The sequence below is a fragment of the Vanessa cardui genome, chromosome 23, assembly GCF_905220365.1.
Source record: "Vanessa cardui chromosome 23, ilVanCard2.1, whole genome shotgun sequence".
NCBI lineage: Eukaryota > Metazoa > Arthropoda > Insecta > Lepidoptera > Nymphalidae > Vanessa > Vanessa cardui.
In genome coordinates this window covers 5,422,017-5,440,049 of record NC_061145.1, presented here as the reverse complement: position 1 = coordinate 5,440,049, position 18,033 = coordinate 5,422,017, and the positions used below count along the sequence as shown (strand labels likewise).

General features: G+C 32.4%; 1 protein-coding gene across 2 annotated transcripts in view; it reads left to right on the top strand.

Moving 5' to 3' along the window:
* Positions 1-18,033, top strand: part of LOC124539659 (lateral signaling target protein 2 homolog) — a 64,815-nt gene that overhangs the window by 10,781 nt on the left and 36,001 nt on the right. For both annotated transcript variants that reach the window (XM_047116965.1, XM_047116964.1), the window contains exon 2: positions 14,825-14,965. In XM_047116965.1, coding sequence (XP_046972921.1) covers positions 14,825-14,965 — 141 coding nt within the window. The remainder of the gene's footprint in view (positions 1-14,824; positions 14,966-18,033) is intronic.

Below are 18,033 nucleotides of genomic sequence, written 5' to 3'. Positions count from 1 at the left end.
CCAATATGCTTTCGTAGATATACGTGTTGTAGAATATTTCATTTATCCGGCGCTTGTTGATGCAGTTGTTTTCTGTGGTGATTACCCAGTTCGAACCCACAACCTTTGGTTACGATTCAAGTGTTCTTAGCACTGTCAACAATCTCAACAGTTGTCTTATTTCTGACATTTAAAGTTAATGTTTATGATTACTGTAGTTGTATTGTGTTCGAGTCTCGTAATCAATGTTGAATTGAAAGCGATATGGTCACGATTGTGCTGCATTCAAGGAAACGTAACTCTGACGTAGTACTAGAAAGCTACGGCCCTACATATGCGTTGGTGAATGAAATTATTGCGATGCTTGTTGTAATTGGAGTTAGTACAAGTGTAGCTTTGGCTTATTGGAGTCATTTTAATGTTGGTGTGTTACGTCACACGAGCTACAGACATACACGAGAGAAAGAGAGAGCTTCGAACTGAAAATTAAAACCAAAATGTGTAAAGATGGTATTGACAAAAAAAAGACATATATTTTTGTTGACTAGTCAATAAAAGTTTTATAAGCTTATATCGCCTGGATAACAGAATCAATTAGAAGGTTCTCCAATTAGTTGGAAATTTGATCTGTACTTACAGTGTCGATCTTTCTCCTCACTGTATATTACGATAAGTATATTCACAGTATTTTATTTGTATCGTATTAAATATAGATAGCGTATAAATTTTATATTAAATATTGGTTCGTAAACAAAAGACTATTGGATTAGACTTACATAATAATTAGCACAGATTGAAGATCATATCGTCACGTATTTGGACTGTATAGCTGTCGCAGGGGTGTTGCAAAAGTCATATGTATTACAATTTCACTAATACAATTGTATGTATTAGTAATCGTCTCAATGATATACGACTTCAAACATTATATGTAAAATTATTAAGTCATTTAAATATTCATAAAAGTTTGGAATTCGGTTTTGTTTACAATCTCGTGATTCAGGAAGCATGTTAATACGTTTATATTGTATGGACAGGCTGACGAACAAAATTGACAACTTGATAGTAATTGGTTACCACCGCTCGTAACTTTGACAGCAGTAAAGAATATTAATAATTTCTAATATCGCCAATACGCCACCAGCATTGGGAACTAAGATGTTATGTCTGTATGGCTCATTCACCCTTCCAAACACTCATTCATAAATGGTGCTGTATGCGGTAGAATGTGTTTTGAGTGGGTGGTACTACCAATTAAAATTATATCTGCGGCCGTGTTGGATTGTCGTCATATGGATTATGACTTTGGAGAGTTCACCTGCGTTTGCACTATATGTATATAACTACAGAACTATATATATGTATATATTGTATATCTTACGCAGTTGGCTAGTTTCTGACTTCCGTGACCAAAGTCGTGAATTTAATATAAAATCGAAACGGACAAATATCCATTCAAGTATAATGAAACTATACTATTGAATATACTTGTGAAACTATTATCACAAGGTCAAGTGTAATGTAAGCGTTTTACTTAAATTTGAGTTTTAAATATAGAGTTTATAAGGAATTTATAAAAAATTAGACTCATTTTTGTCTGTGACTTGTACATTGTTTTAGGTAGATAGACGCTTTAAGGTATAAAAAACCTATATCCTTAATATTTATTTTGATTTATCTATCAAAACCATGCCTGTATTCTGTAAAAGATACTTAATAGTAAAAATCAAAACGACACCACTATACTATGTATAAGTAATATCAATTAACTTTTGAATGGCTCGACTCGAGGTTTGAACTCGGGACCTAAGGCTCTGCAGTGTTATAAGCTAGCCACTAGACCTACGAACAACAGTTAAAAACATAGTATAGTGCTGCTGAATAACAATAGAATCAATTACTCATTGTTGATTGTATTACACTGCCAAATATCAGTCTCGTCTGTTGATTAGTTCGATATAATGCTATTTAATAAAAATAGACATGTCTGACACATATAAATATGTGCATTAATCAAATTTGTAGTAGCTTTTTAATTAAGTAGCATAAACTTTATAATTCTTAAATTTGGAGTTCCAGTGTGTGTAATGTGTACATGTGTGTGTAAATGTTTATTTCGCTTTATCTTGAGAACAAATAATGATGTCGACACTGAACGAGTTTCTCCAACGCGTAATAACATAATACGTAAACACTTACGATTTCATCAAATTCGAATCGAAAAGAAATCCTTAAAGGTAGATTTAAATTGTCTCTAAAGGTCAAAGTTAATGGTGTGGACAGAGTAAAAAATATTAAGTAACCATACGTTTTTTTAACGTTGGTATTACTTTTTACAACTGCGCAAATGTCGCTTTTTTATTTATATATAGCGATGACTCAATGTATCATTATACTTAAAATACCATGTTATTATCTTATCACGAGAGTTAAATTATTCTATTGCTCTAGTTGAAAATGTTCCTAAATATTGAATAAAGTGTGAATACACACCAGTACCTTACAATGTTTTCTTGGAATACAATTATTAGTTAACGCGTGACCACAAACACAAAGGAATACTCATGAATTTTTGGAATAGTATTTTTTACCTTTGTCATAAATTTTTTTTAAAATTATTTATTGTACAATTATATTAGATTGATTAGTAGGTAGGATATAAGTAATATTGTATTAATATTATAATTTACGCTGAAAATAGTACTGTTAACGTGGAACTGGGCTAGATAGATGTGTTGCATGTCAGATGGTTTGTGATCGAAAACTTCAAACAAATGAATCTGCCGCAAAGGCCAACGACATCGTGACAAGCCTTAACGGTGATGAATAGATGAGCTGTATTCTTTCCAGAAGCATTGGAAAATTGAGTATTGTGTAAAAATTGTAAATAGATCTTATATAAAGATAATAATACGAACACGATTAAAAAAATGCTTGTAATGATTATTGAATAATAGTAATAATTACGTAAAAATATTTACGATTATACTTTTATTTATATTTGTTCAAAACAAATAATTTGAAAATTAGCACCTATACTACCCGACGGTATGAAGTCGTGGAGGCAAAATCAAAATATACTTTATTTAAGTAGGCTTTTACAAGCACTTTAAAATCGACATTTAATTAACTATATTAATTGAAACTACCACCGGTTCGGAATGCCAGAATCTACTGAGAAAAACCGGCAAGAAAATCAGCAGTGACTCTTTTTCAGCATTTATAAATACAAAGTAATATCAGTTAAATTAAATTAACATTATACATGTTTTGATTAAACGATCTATACGTATATCAAATCATTGCCGTGTACCTGTGACATATAAAAATCTGAATACGAAAATAATAGATATGATATAAATGCACTCAAAATTCACTGATAAAAAACTCAATTCGGTGTCCAATCTTGTGATTTTACGCAGGTATATGTACTATAAAAATGTCTTAAGTCCGTGCCAATACCTAAGAATGTAATACTATGTTTCACTGAGCAATATATAACGTAATTTATTTATATCGGAATATATAATCATACTCAAGTACTTAGTAATCATACTATTGAATAATAATGATTTTAGCTTGTTAGTAGTAGAGTAGTTTTAATGCATAGGAATGCTTACAATTCTACAAAGGTTTGGACACGATTGCGGCTTTGGTATATAAAATGTTCTATTTAATTCTTTTTAAATAATTAAGTATAACATTTCAGTATATACGTAAAAACGTGTAGTAGTGCAGGCTAAGAAACCAGTTTTACCAGTAATTATAATCAATGTGCAGTATTATTATAGTAATTAAAATTGGCTCATTAGTTAATTTTATTTTCTGTAAGTCTGTATTACCTACAAGAGTACGTTTTAAGTTTATTATTAAGAAATATAATATCTATCTGCCAGTAGTTACTGTGCTAGTACAGGTACTTACTAAAGGTGTTACTTGTCTGTATACATATGTATGTATATACGAAGAATGTACTACTATGTTTCATGTGTTTAGTGACAGATATCTGAGGACATCAAATTTGGGATGAGAGTTTGTAAAGAAGTTGGTATTTTTGGATGTTACGAGTATTGAAATTGAACCAATGAAACATTGACATTATATGTTAGATTGTTTATTTTTGACTTTAATATTTTTAAGAGATGCACGATCTTAACCGCTGATTCCTTGGGTTACCAAGCAAGCAAGAATGAACTTTCATGTGCTTTATTTGTGTTAATAATTCATCTCATACTTGATAGTGAAGGAAAATATCGTGAGGAAACCGGTTTGTGTATTGTTTCAGTGAAATTCTGCCACGTGTTTTTTGCCAACGTGGTGGATTTAGGTCCATACCTTCTACTGCAAAGGAAGAAGAATTCTTAATTTTTACCTCAACTGTGGGACATTTTAAATCTTTAACTTTATAGCATGAATTGAATAAAAGATTATTTTTAAGGTTTCGTACGATAAATTATTTTATTTTGTTTTTAGTTAACAATGGTATCTCAGTGCTAATAAATATTCCAAGCATTTCGTAGTCTGTGGAGATAGCGTTGTGCATCGCGCCTTGAATGTCGTCGAATAAATTGTCACACGATTATTATGCATTGTGTGTTTATAAAGTGTATTCCATCTGTGCACGTGACGCTCCCGTGTGCTCTTTGTGAATTGACCACATGTACACAAAACGTTTGTGTCGCACTGTGTATCGCTGATTGAGTTGGTCCATTAGTCTAATAGCAGAGGGTGACCGAGATCTATAAAAACTCGATGTTATTTAGTTTGTGTGTACAGCTGGTGTATTTAGTTCTTACAGTCATTTGAAATGCTATTTTATTATTTTGATACTTGTTGTTTAATTAATTGAATGTACAGTCGTGGTAAGAAAAGGTTCGTCACCTTAAGATCTATGTTCGTGTGCTCAGTATGAACGATAATCTGCTTTACCGATCAAGCATATATGACACTGACAGACATTTTTTGACAATTCAGTAGAAGATATCACATCTAATTTCAATACGGAATGACTAATTACGCAATTAAAAAGATTTCATGTGATTTAAAAATTGAAGGAGTCAAATATGTTACACTATTTTGAACCGAGTTATCATACTGTGTAAGTTTAATTTTATATACAGTTATCAGTTTACTTTCAAAAAGTATTAAAAGTTTAAGACTTGATAAAGGAATGAATTTGAAAAGTGACAAAAGTTTTCCTACTCCGACTGTACGTAATATGTACTTCTTGTCATATATAGATATGTAAATATTTTTTCTAATAATAGATGATTATGTGTAAATACTTGTCCACTGTTATTCGACGTTTAAATTTCGCCGAATATTTCATGAATCCGAAATGAATGTCATATTTTTTATTCATGAACTCGTTCAAACGATATGTGAATTCTCTATCAATGTTGTTTATTTGCTAACTACAAATAGTATGCTTGTATTTTAACGGCATTTAATGCCAAATAAATAAGCTTAAACAACTGCAACATATTGCTTTGAATGTTACTAACATACAGTTTACATAAGTAGCATTTGTTTGAGCAATCAATCACTGACGTTAAATTATTTGATTCTCGTTGTCGTGTTAGATAACATGATGAAATGTGAACTATAAACTGTCTCAATCGAACACACGAGAACATATTTAGGTATTATAAGTAATAGGAGAACGCGGTTATGTATCTTTGTATATAAAATATAATAATTATTTATTTTGTGTAACCCTTTTATACAAATAAGTACCAAAAACAGCTCTCCTTGTTTCCCTTCACAAATAATATGTATTGACGCAAATTGCTGACAGTATCAATTAAACTTAGTAAAACGTTGACAAAACAATCGTACTTCTTTAGTACTAGAAACAGATATGTATGAAAAATGCAAATGAAATCAATAGCGAATAAATTGCAAAAAATTTAAAGGAATATCTTAAAATCTAATAATAATTAATAAATCAAATATAAAATCTAAATTACAATGTACGTAGATACAATGAAAATCCTATTTATATCCTCTGTTATCAGAAGATACAGTACATGATTGTTATTTGAAAATAATCTATGTTGTTATCAACAACCTTTCCATATATATCATTGTTATGATATATGTTGGCACGCGGGCAAATGAGCTAGCCATTTCATGGGTTGGTAGTAAAGTAAAAGTATAGTAACAGCCTGTAAATTTCCCACTCCTGGGGTAATGGCCTCCTCTCAGATTACGGAGAGGGTTTGGAACATATTCCACCACGCTGTTCCAATGCGGGTTGGTGAAATGCACATGTGGCAGAATTTCAATGAAATTAGACACATGCAGTTTTCCTCATAATGTTTTCCTTCACCGCCAAGCACGAGATGAATTATAAACACAAATTAAGCACATATATATCGTGGTGCTTGCCTGGGTTTGAACCCGCAATCATCGGTTAAGATGAACGCTTTCTAACCACTGGGCCATCTCATGGGTTGGTACCACTGAGTAATAATAATAATACCTTACTTTTAAGTCGTCAATTCGCCATAAACCGTGAGAAAATAAATCTCATACTCCTTGTGTCTATACCTATACTTGCTTACAAATAACACAAGAAATTGCTATTTGGCGGTAGAATATACTGTACAATGAGTAACAACTATTCTCTTTCTAACTAATCTAGTTTGTACAGAGAAAATATTTTGTTCAAAAGCATACTCTGTATATTATTAGTGTACAACAAAATCAACATTTTAGAGTTATTTTATAAAGTCATGCGCGCTTGGTATTTTAGTAAGAATGTTTGCCGCTTTTACGGTCTTTGGTTTACGTTATGTTAATAATTTTCCGAACAATTAATGACGGTTATATATTATTATAAACCGCTATGAGAGTCGTGTAGTGAGACAGGATATTATTAAGGCCTAGCTTTCGCCCGCGGTTTCGTTCGCTTTGTAGGCATTTGTCATCAGGTGTTAGGCAGTAGGCTGTGCCAGCGTGAAGTTCAAGCACCTTTAATATGAAATTTCATCAAAATCGGTTCAGTGGTTTGCCCATAAAAAAGAAACAGACCGAGATACTTTTGCATTTATAATATTAGCATACATTATTTGAAAATATTTTTATATAATAATTTGTAGTTAAAATATATTCTATCACGATCAAATTATTTAACTCAAACTAAAATAGAACTTTATATATCAGGTCTTCTAAATTTCTTCGGTTTCACATATAAATGAGGTAATAGGTAAATGATAAAAGAAGGTAATTGGTAAATGATCAAGATAGAACCACCTTCTCTGAAATTAAAACAAAATAATACAATTTATAGGGAGTGAGCGTTTCGCTAGATGGAATTAAATATGGCTATAAAGCAACGAATATTTTTTTCTTTTTTTTGTATAACAAAACGAGTGTTTTGACCTTATTTACATCATTATGTTCGTGCCTGGAGCACCTTGAACCGTCATGGAGACGTAGCCCTTAATTATGAGGTCATTGTACGCTGAAGCCATAGCATGGACTGTTTTTTTTACGAAAGTTAGCGAAATATGATATAGGTATGGAGCGATCATGTTAACCATACTAATTTTTTATTATAATATAAATGTTTAGTCTGTATATTTGGTACTTACGACTTTTCTAGCCTCGTATAAATACATAAATGAAGATATCCTTTACTGGAAACATTAATTTATGTATAGTTGTTTAATCGATTACGAGAGGTCAATAATGTAGTAATGCTTATATTGTAAAGTGTTCTTAATACCTTTTAATTTTCGTATACGTTTCAAATTGAATACCTTTTGATATCTATTATATTTTAGTTTCAGGATCATAAGAGCTATGAACGTAATAAACGTAGTGAATTATTAACTTGAATTATTTTTCGATGTGAATATAATTTCTCCTCTTATTTATAGAGAGCTTATTTGAATTCTATGTCAACAATTACTTTCATTAAAATGGCAAACCTCTACATTGAAAACGTTATATTATGTACAGTCGGGGTAAGAAAAGGTTCGTCACCTTAAGATCTATTTTCGTGTGCTCAGTTTGAGCGATAACCTGCTTTACCGATCGAGAATGACATGTTGCGTCGCAATGATTGGATGTTTAGATTCAAAAGGTACTAAGAATTTAAGACATGATAAATGAATGAATTTGAAAACTGGCGAAGGCTTTCTTACTGTGACTGTACATGTATAACATTATTTATAGCTGTATGTGTAATTTTAAAACTTATCACAAAATTGGCGTTACTTTTGCGTAAAGCTAGTAATTATAAAAGTACTTTGCAGCGTTCTTGTTTACTCTTGTTTAAATAGTACACATGTGTAATGATAAATTGTCGTTTAACGGTAGATACATAGTAAAATGCAGTGGTATAGAATTAAGTTGTTTAACATCTCGTATTATTGCCTCTACTGAGAGGAGAGCTGGTTCATTTTTATAGTAGCAAGTTGGAATTAAAATTAAATGGAGCTGGTATTCCAGCTACCGTTACTAGGAGCTTTGATTTGTGCAGCTACTATTTTAATTATTATTTACAGGTTAAGTCCGGAATGTAATAATTATATTGTTAATCCTATCAAAATATGCTGATTTTATCGATGGTTAGTATAAATTCCCTTTAGTAGATTACATCGAGAAAAATAGGCGAGAAAGTTAGTAGTTGCTTTTTTGGTCATTTAGTTGTAATAACATAACCTATGAATGAAATGTGATCAAATTAACCACCGGTAAATTATTTCGTTTGAAATATTGACGCAATTAAAAAATTGTCAATACTATTTGTTTCTTGCAAACTTCGCTAGATGAAAACGAAATAATAAATTATTGTCATGAAAGTTTATGCTTCATTTCGGCACTCTACAAAGCACGTTGATATTTACGTTTTTTAATTAGACAAAGTACTTTTACTGTTTATGTCATTAAAAACTTTTTGGTACTACTAAATTAAGACTCTTTCCTCAATGTTCTTTTGTGTGGGGTAAGAAAGAGATAGCGATATCGTTAAGCTTTAGATTTTGGTTCTATTTTGCACTATTGTCTAGCTGCTAGCAATGCCCGAATATAAACTCTGTTAATGATATGATTCATGTTTCGTGATAACATCTGATTTAGAAGTATTGGATTCTATCTGAGTACGCAATGTCGAGGTCAATTTGAGGCGTTACTTCTAATGGTATATAATTAAAATCACCTTTATCGTATTTGTAATAAGAGATAATTACGCCCGGCAATTGTTTGATGACTAATAACGCCAACTAATACGGGTATGACTGCTCTGTTTTTGAATTGTTATTATAATGTTTACAATGTATAATTATTGTATAGTAATTATATTAACACGTACATCTAGTATCAGGATAAAATGTTGAAGCACTCACTGTCTTTCATGTTTTAGTTCCATCTGTTGAAAATCACTCAGCGGAAAAACGACAAATTATTAAGAAAATGAGTAGGGAGATAGATCGACTTGTTGCCAACTGTTCTTCATTTGTTTTTTTCTGGTGAATAGGTGCTTCAACGCCCGGTTAGTTAAGACGCTTACGTGCTCGATTGGAACCTTCCCTTTGAACTTCGCTACTTAAGTTTGACGGAAGGTCTGTTCTCGTATACCTATTGCATACAAATACATATAAAACAATGTTCATCGCCGCTTTTCAGCTTGCCCAATTCTAAAACATCCAAACTCACATCTTCTTAATCGCAATCGATATGATATATATTTTGATTCCGTTTTGCATATTAACAATTCAAGTGCTAAGTATATTTTACATAACGAATTATGTATAGTACGACACAACTTAGATGTTGCATCGGCAAAATTCGTAAAACCGATCACATCCGAATTAAGTACGCTATCCCAAATTATCAATGTTTATTTCTCACGCGAATATGATTTTTGCACAAACGTAATAACTTGTAATATCATATGACCTAATATAATCGTCAATTTGACGCATCGATGTACATGCACTTGCTTTCTCTGACGTGTGAATCTATAGCGACGAATAGCGTCGAATGGCGCGATAGGGAGCTATTTCTATTGGTTGTGTAAATCGGCACCAATCGGTTTTATTTTCATTCCATTGCATTTTCCGATGCTACATCTAATTTGTATCTTACTAGAAATATATTATGCTTTGAATTTTGCTCTTTCTGGTATATGGATTTTGAACAGGATAATAGAATTTAGAACTTTTATATTCATTTAGATTGTATCCATAAGAGTCGGTTTTATTGTATACTTAATATTATAAACGCTTGGACCGTTTATATTCTCTCATATTACGTTGATATAAAAGTCATTCCACTTTAGAGTATAAACTTAAATATGACGTAATCAAGTAAGCTGACGCATTAACTCGTAACAGACCTTGTAACAATAACAAAAACATAACTTAGGAATTACGATTCGTATACGGGGCTATCATAAGCAAAATATTTTTAGGTTTATATACATATATAAGCTACTTGAATATAATATAAACATTGGTTTAATATTGGAAGTCGTTGCTCTACTGGGTTTTTCTAACAGGGTAATCTCGGTAACGGCCCGGTTGGTTAATATTTCTGCGATCCCATGATTTGTATCAACATAACAAAATGTGTCATATAGAAGAGTTTATAGCGCAATGGTTTACGGGTAATATCATCATCTGTGAAATGGATCATGATGTAAAATATTCGGATATTATTAGTATTAAAGTAAACTAAAGTAAAGTAACAGCCTGTACATTTCCAATAACTAAGATAAGGCTTCCTCTTCCATTAAGGATAGGGTTTGGAACATATTCCACGACGCTGTTCCAACGCGGTTTGGTGGAATGCACATGTGGCAGAATTTCGTGCAGGTTACCTCACGATGTTTTCCTTCACCGCCGAGCACGAGATTAATTATAAACACAAATAAAGCACATATATATAGTGGTGCCTATATAGTGGTAACCTAGTCAGGTTTGAACCCGCAATCATCGGTTAAGATGCACGCTTTCTAACCACTGGGCCATCTCAGCTCACTGGGCCATCTCAGCTCTATTAGTATTTTAAAAAAAAAAATATGTTGATCGAATCGGATTATTATGCCATTTTTGAAGACATTGAGGGAATTGACCTTCGTATTGTTCAGATATTTGTCCTCTATAATGACAGACACTGAAACTTCTTCTCACTTAATATTTGATATTGTCAGCTGAGACTAGGAAACATATTATTTATTTAAAGTTTTCAAATAAGGCTCTATTGTTTATATTTTTTATGATATTATGGACTTTTAAAACTAATAAGACTATAATGTAATAAAATTTAAATAAACTAATTATATTCATGTTATAAATGAGAGAAATTTTTTTGGCTGTTTGTCTGTTTGTCTGAATGAACTCGTTCAAATTTTGTATGAAGCAAAATCTTTAGTCAACTAAGAAATTACATGGGTTCCTTTTTTAAATAACTGACATCGAATTTCTAAAATGCGAGCGAAGCCGCGTTCGACAACTATTGAAATATATATATTAAAATATTAGCTTTAAAATATTCAATGTATCTCATATTGTTCTCGGGGAATCCCAGAATATTTTCCTCGTAAGATGTGAAGCACATTTTGTCTAATGTTATCTGTTCTTTATTTAATCAATAGTACATTTTTTATTTTAAAATATTTTTAAACTGCAAAAAATATTTGACGGTAACCCAATATAAACTATTATTTCTATTTATTTATATTTGCTATTAAAACATTTCATTCAATATATTGGGCCCTCCGTGGTCGAGTAGTGTGTGTGTACGCCGGTTTTCATTGGTACGCCACTCCGAGGTCCCGGGGTCGATTCCCGGCCGAGTCGATGTAGAAAAAGATATTAGTTTACTACGTTGTCTTGGGTTGTGGTACCGCCGTTACTTCTGACTTTTCATAACATAAGTGCTTTAGCTATTTACATTGGGATGAGAGTAATGGAAGTGATGTTGTTCAATATTTATTTATTTAATATATTAGGTTCAAAATAATATATTTTTTGTAGTTTAGTTTCATTATCTTAAAGAGAACATTAATAAAACTGCGTAATATATTTTCGGTTTTAAGTTCTCTTTAAATCTTTCAACTCGTGTTTTCATGCAACTTTCTCCAGCTATACGAGTCACGTTATCGGCGACAGTGAAATAAATACCTTTCAACTTTGTCTGTTTACGTTTTTACGATTTCTTTAAAAGGATTTTAAATCCCTTTTTTATAAAAAAACATTCTCTAATGACGTCATGTTATTCGCGTATTAAATATGTCATGTTTTTGTGCTGGACGTAATATTAAAATATTTACTTTTAGTTGTTGTATAACATGATTATTTTTTTTTCTTTTTGGGAACTGGTTTTTGGGGATCGTGTTAATAAGTTGAATTCGATGATAGGCTTTTAAATGAAATCTATAATTTGTTTGCAATTAAATACTTTTAGTGACTAATACGTATATGTGTTTAATAATAATTAATCTTGGTAAATAAACTATAATCGATTTATTTTTTCTATAGTTTTGATTTATATGTAAGTAAAGTATGTAGCGGTTTTTTATCTGATGTATATTTTCGAGGCTTGAACACATTTTCCGATACGATTCAGGCTTCGAGATGAGTTGGCTCGCTGCCAATGTATCGGGGACCGATCTATGTGTATTATCTCGCTGGGACTTTGATATTAAATTCCAGCTAATCGTTCTCGCTTCGCTAAAGCTAACATAGAACAAGTTGAATAATATTTGGTCACAGTGTTGTCGTGTAGGAGACTGGGGTAAAATCTATACTAATACTAGTGACCCGCCCTGGCTTCGCAGAGGTGCAATAATAATATAAAATATACTTACTACAGAATTTGTTTATTTATAACATCACGTAAGAAACTTCTAAAATTAAAAGAGTTTCTTTACAATATTTATAAAAAACGCATCAAAATCCGTTGCGTAATTTTAAAAATCTAAGCATACATATAAACAGACAGCGGTGAGCGACTTTGTTTTATACTATGTAAAGATAAGATCTTTAAAGACTAGCTGCAACTGCGGCTTTGGTTTTTAGCCGTTATAGTATCTGCGATACCAATATGTCACACCAATCAGTCTATAAATAAATTGTATCGGGCGATGTTGAAATAATATGATCACACTTAATTAATATAAAATTCATACATCAGTATTATGTATGTATTACATACAACAATATAATTAACGTAATAATGCTAATCAGAATATTATCATCACAAGGAAGGCTTATCAGTTTAAAAACATAGTCATTGAAATAAGTAAAGCCGTTATACACAATGTCAAAGATGATAAAATAAACGAGATACTTGGAAAACTTATTTAACTGTGTTAATGATCGTATCGAATCGAATGCTATTGGGCTAATATTTACTTTTAGTGTTTTTTTTTTAATACCATAAAAACTTTTTACGCGATTACCTTTTTTCAATTTATTTTACATATCAATTATAGAACCTTTTTGTTGATTTAGTCAGTTTTTATTTCAAAGGCCGTGAACTTAAAATCGAACCGGCACTCCGCTCTATTTGTCAAAAGCAAGGCTAATTACAAAGCTGGTGTTGTTTACAAAAACTATAATATGAAATACTTTCATATTACTTCACGTTTCAAACCAGTTTTCTTTTGTGTGCGCTGATACAAATATACCTTTTACTTTTACCATATTTGGTGATTGTTCGTGAAGTTTTAGTATTTTGTGTCCTTTTGCAATAGTAATATTTTATTTAAAATTGATAGTCATGTAACCGATGCGATATCCGGTCGAGAGAATAACAAATTTTACATACAGTCAGTATGTAAAATTGTTATTTTTGGATAAAATTCAATATTTGAGACATCTAAATCGCTCCCGACAGGTATCCCATCAGTATCATATCCCATTTAACACCCTTAGGGCATGCATTTTGGAAAATCCTTTCTTAGAAGTGGAAGTGGAAGGAACACTTAGTGTTCTTTTTATAAGGAATTCCTGTAAAATTTCGTCTAGTCAGATCCTCCGGCTTAGGCAGTGCGACGTGTGTGAATTATATTTTTTTCTTTTGTAGACGAACATTATATTGTTAACATTCAATATGTTGTTAATAAAGTTCAGTAAATTGTGTAGGAAATATTATGAACTAAATATTGTTTCTTATTCGCTTGTTCTTTTTTACGATTGGAAAATTTCCGTTTATTGAAATTATAGCAAATGAATGATTGTTTTATTTATCCATTGTTCGATTTAGCTACTTCTTGTTTCTTTTTTTTTTAATATAGAACAAAAGCTAAGGGGTTACTCAGGTCTTTCCAAGTGACATTAATCATACATCTTTTTCAATCATTCATTCATAATTATTGGCAACTTAGAAATAAAGTTTGTGCCATAAGTTATACTCAATCACCCATAAAAATGTAGGATAAAAATATGAATTATAACTTATTTGGTTTGGAATTAATTTATGATGTGCTATTGTTTATAGTTACGGTATTGTTTGGGCTTACTGATAAATAAATATACGCTATATGGGTAGCGTAGAACCATAAGGATCTTGTTATCTGTTCCGCATACACCGTTTTCTTTATTTCCTCTAGACTGAAATTATGGTGCTTTCAGAACATGTCCGTCAAGCGAAGTCAGTCGTTACAACGGAAAAGTATTATGTGTAAGCTATCTAGTAAAGTCGGGACAATTGGACTAGTGACACTTTGGCTGTGGTCCTGAAATCCTATTCGCTACCTATTACAAACGATAAAAGGCCTGAAATTATTTCCCATAGAAAAATACTATTAAAAAAAATTCAGTTTAAATTCTATTAAGTTTTTATGATTTCTTTTAAAGTTAATTTATTTTATTTTCACTTGTTACAGAGGGACGACCGTTCACTTCTAGCGCAGTTTTTCTTCGCCGATGACGCGCTCAACATGATAGCTGCCGAGTTGGATTCTTTCGACGGTCGCAAAGACCCCGAGAGATGTTCCACTCTCGTCAATCAGTTACGGCACGCGCAGGTTTGTTATTGTATTTTTTAAGCGACATGATATAAATATACATTACATACTAGTGAGTATGTAGGTACGTGTGAAATCCTATCGAGAGCTGAAATTTTGTATAAACGGTGGTTAACATGGTTAACTGTGTGTCGTCATTTTATATCCAACATGGCGGGTAGTTTTAGTTTTTTAAGCGAGATTTCAAGTTTATACATAATACCCAACTTTCTAGTTATTGTAATTAATTGAATATAATTTTTATGATGCACTCTTATTATGCAGTTATCTTAATTTAAGGAATTAATTCCACGTAAAAATTTTAAGTTCCACTTTAAGTTTTAGTTTTGTTTTTTTCTGTAATTTTATAAAATTATTTCGCATTGAATTTATTCACTAACCTGTTTCCATTCTTATTTAACACATAAGCATGTTTGTATCAATGCGATAGTAACTCAGTTTTTCTAAGTTTTATGAATATTCTAATACTTAACGCGGAAAAACCGCAGGATTAAGTAGTACTTGAGTAAATCCAAGTGTGGTTATCACAATGCATCATCTATGAGTATTTAACCTTCCTAAATCATGAGGAAGAGTCGTTCGCAGATAGCAGCTATCTGTAGTCATGCAAATAAAACCAAACATACTTGACGATATTATGTTCCGGAATAGATAATAATTATGATCACTAATTGTTTGTGTAAACATATAATGTATGTGCGGCAAAACTTGTCAGAGGACAAGTGTACTTATAAGATTTTTTTTTTTTTTTCGAAATGTGTATTGCTTTTGGCCCTATTGGCCTCTACAGAGTCACCGGGTGGGGTAGGCGAGCTATATGCTTCAGGCCTAGTGATGGGAGCCCACTGAAGGGCTCAGAATACGCGCACCCTAAGGGTGCCTCCTATGAGGCCGGACCTCGGCTTAGGACGCCGTCGTCGACTCCAGGGAGGAATGACGTGTGCATTCAACGTCGTACGCCTAGGCGCCGACGTGTCGGTAAATAGGGACCTCGACCCCGCCGGCGGGGTCGGTGTGTGTTGTCTGTACCTATCTGGGTAGTGTTGTCGGCAGTGAGTCTGTCGACGGGATCGTGTAGGACGTGCTTAAGACGCCTACGGATCGGAAAGGGTAACTCCAAGGGACTATACTTGCTCGCCTCGGATATAAGGGGGTTTGAATGTAGCAGGAGATTTTATATATATAGCAATTGTCGTAGAAAATGTTGATAGCGTGATTCAGAATTGTGACGTTAAAGAATATTATTTGGAATATAAGTAAATAATAGTTTTGCAACTACTGTAGAACGGTTTACAATAGTTAATAAATGCCACATTGGGTGTGTTTCGCAAATTCTGAATACGCGTTTTCAGTGCGAGACTGAACGTCCTAATTTCAGTCGGGCGCAGGGAGCGTTTGCAAACTGGTTTATAAGAAATGAAATATCCTATATAATCTATCTAATGACAGAAAAAAAAACGAAAGCCAAATTTTGTGTCTGTTGAAGTTATAACGGCTTTTATATACACCATGTAGGTATATAAAAGTCATTGTAATTTAAATCCAATCAAATACTGAACATGTCACCAGAAAACCATAGCTTGCCTGTATCTCTTGTAATAACGACCTGTATAATTACCGCCTCTTACAACAATATACATGATTATCGAAACAGAACTATGAAATCAATTAAGATATAGTGTCGTTTGGTGTCGATGCGATAAGTTGGTCATCGACTATGTGATATGATAACTCTGTACACACGTGACATATGATAGTAATATCGTATCATATCTATGTGTGGTTTTATTGAAATATATAAAACATGTGGTCGATGCGGCTTTGGCTCTTTTGAAATTATTTTAATGTATATTATATTTATGTTCTATATGTCTGATCGTTAAGTGTTATGTTGGAAGGAAATAGTTGTGATTAAATGTCTTCTCTTTGGTTCGAGTTCTTTAGTCAAATAAAAGAGACCGTAAATAGAAAAAAATAATAATAATGAAAACGCAACAACTTAGACGTATGTACAAACTAGCCTATCCCTTATTCGTCAAGGTTCAAGCTAAACCATCCAAGGATTCTATACCTTCTATATCACTATAGTATACACAAAAACAATCATCGAATCGGCAAACACTTTTCGTTTTTTATGGTAGGCGTACTGCCGAATGATCCACCTAATGCTAAGTAGCCATCAAGGTATATATAGACATCATCAATGCGCCACCAATTAGTTACACTGGCTTACTTACCCTTTCAATCGGAGTACTCAAATACCTATTATTGCTGCTAGAACGTAGAAAGGTGAAAAAAAAATCTTTTTATAAATCGTATGGTCATTTTGTGAAATCATATACTCTACGTCATTTATGAAAGTAAAGAGTAAAGTAAAACAGCCTATTAACGTCCCAAGTATTGCTGGTCAAGGAAAAGGTTTGAAGCTCACTCCTAAACTCTGCTCATGAGAATTATCTTCTCTCACTTGTACTTGTCAACTATATTTAGAACAATCCTTAAATTATTTTATATATTCTGCCATGTTATAATATTTGTAAACGACCACAGATGAGTAAGACAAGGTTAACTTGCCGAAAAGAAATCGGTCAAGGTAACATATTGACCCATATGTAACGTGTGTCGGTTTTGTTAAACATTTTTGTAAAAGCCGGTTTACATTCAGTCGGATCGACTATTTTGTCGCTTACCGGCTGTTGGCTATGTTCAAACATGTTGTGTTTACATACATAAATCAAGTTAATATATATTACCCCGTTTTAAAGGGTAAATGGTCGCCATCTCTCGTAGACAATGGTTGCCAAAAGAAATATTTATTAACCATTCTCTAATGTGCCACCAATCTGGGAAACTAAGATGTTATGTCCCTTGTGCCTGTAGTTACTCTGTGTTTTCTATTTCTTTGGATTTTATTTGCCCCAAAAGGGCAAAGATAGACTATATTATTCGCCAATGTCACCTGCGACGGAGAAGACACGATAGAGATTGATCGGTACGGTCAAGATTACAGGATATGTGTTTTTTTAATGTAATATTATATTTTGACGTTGACAAGTGCACCTGTCAAC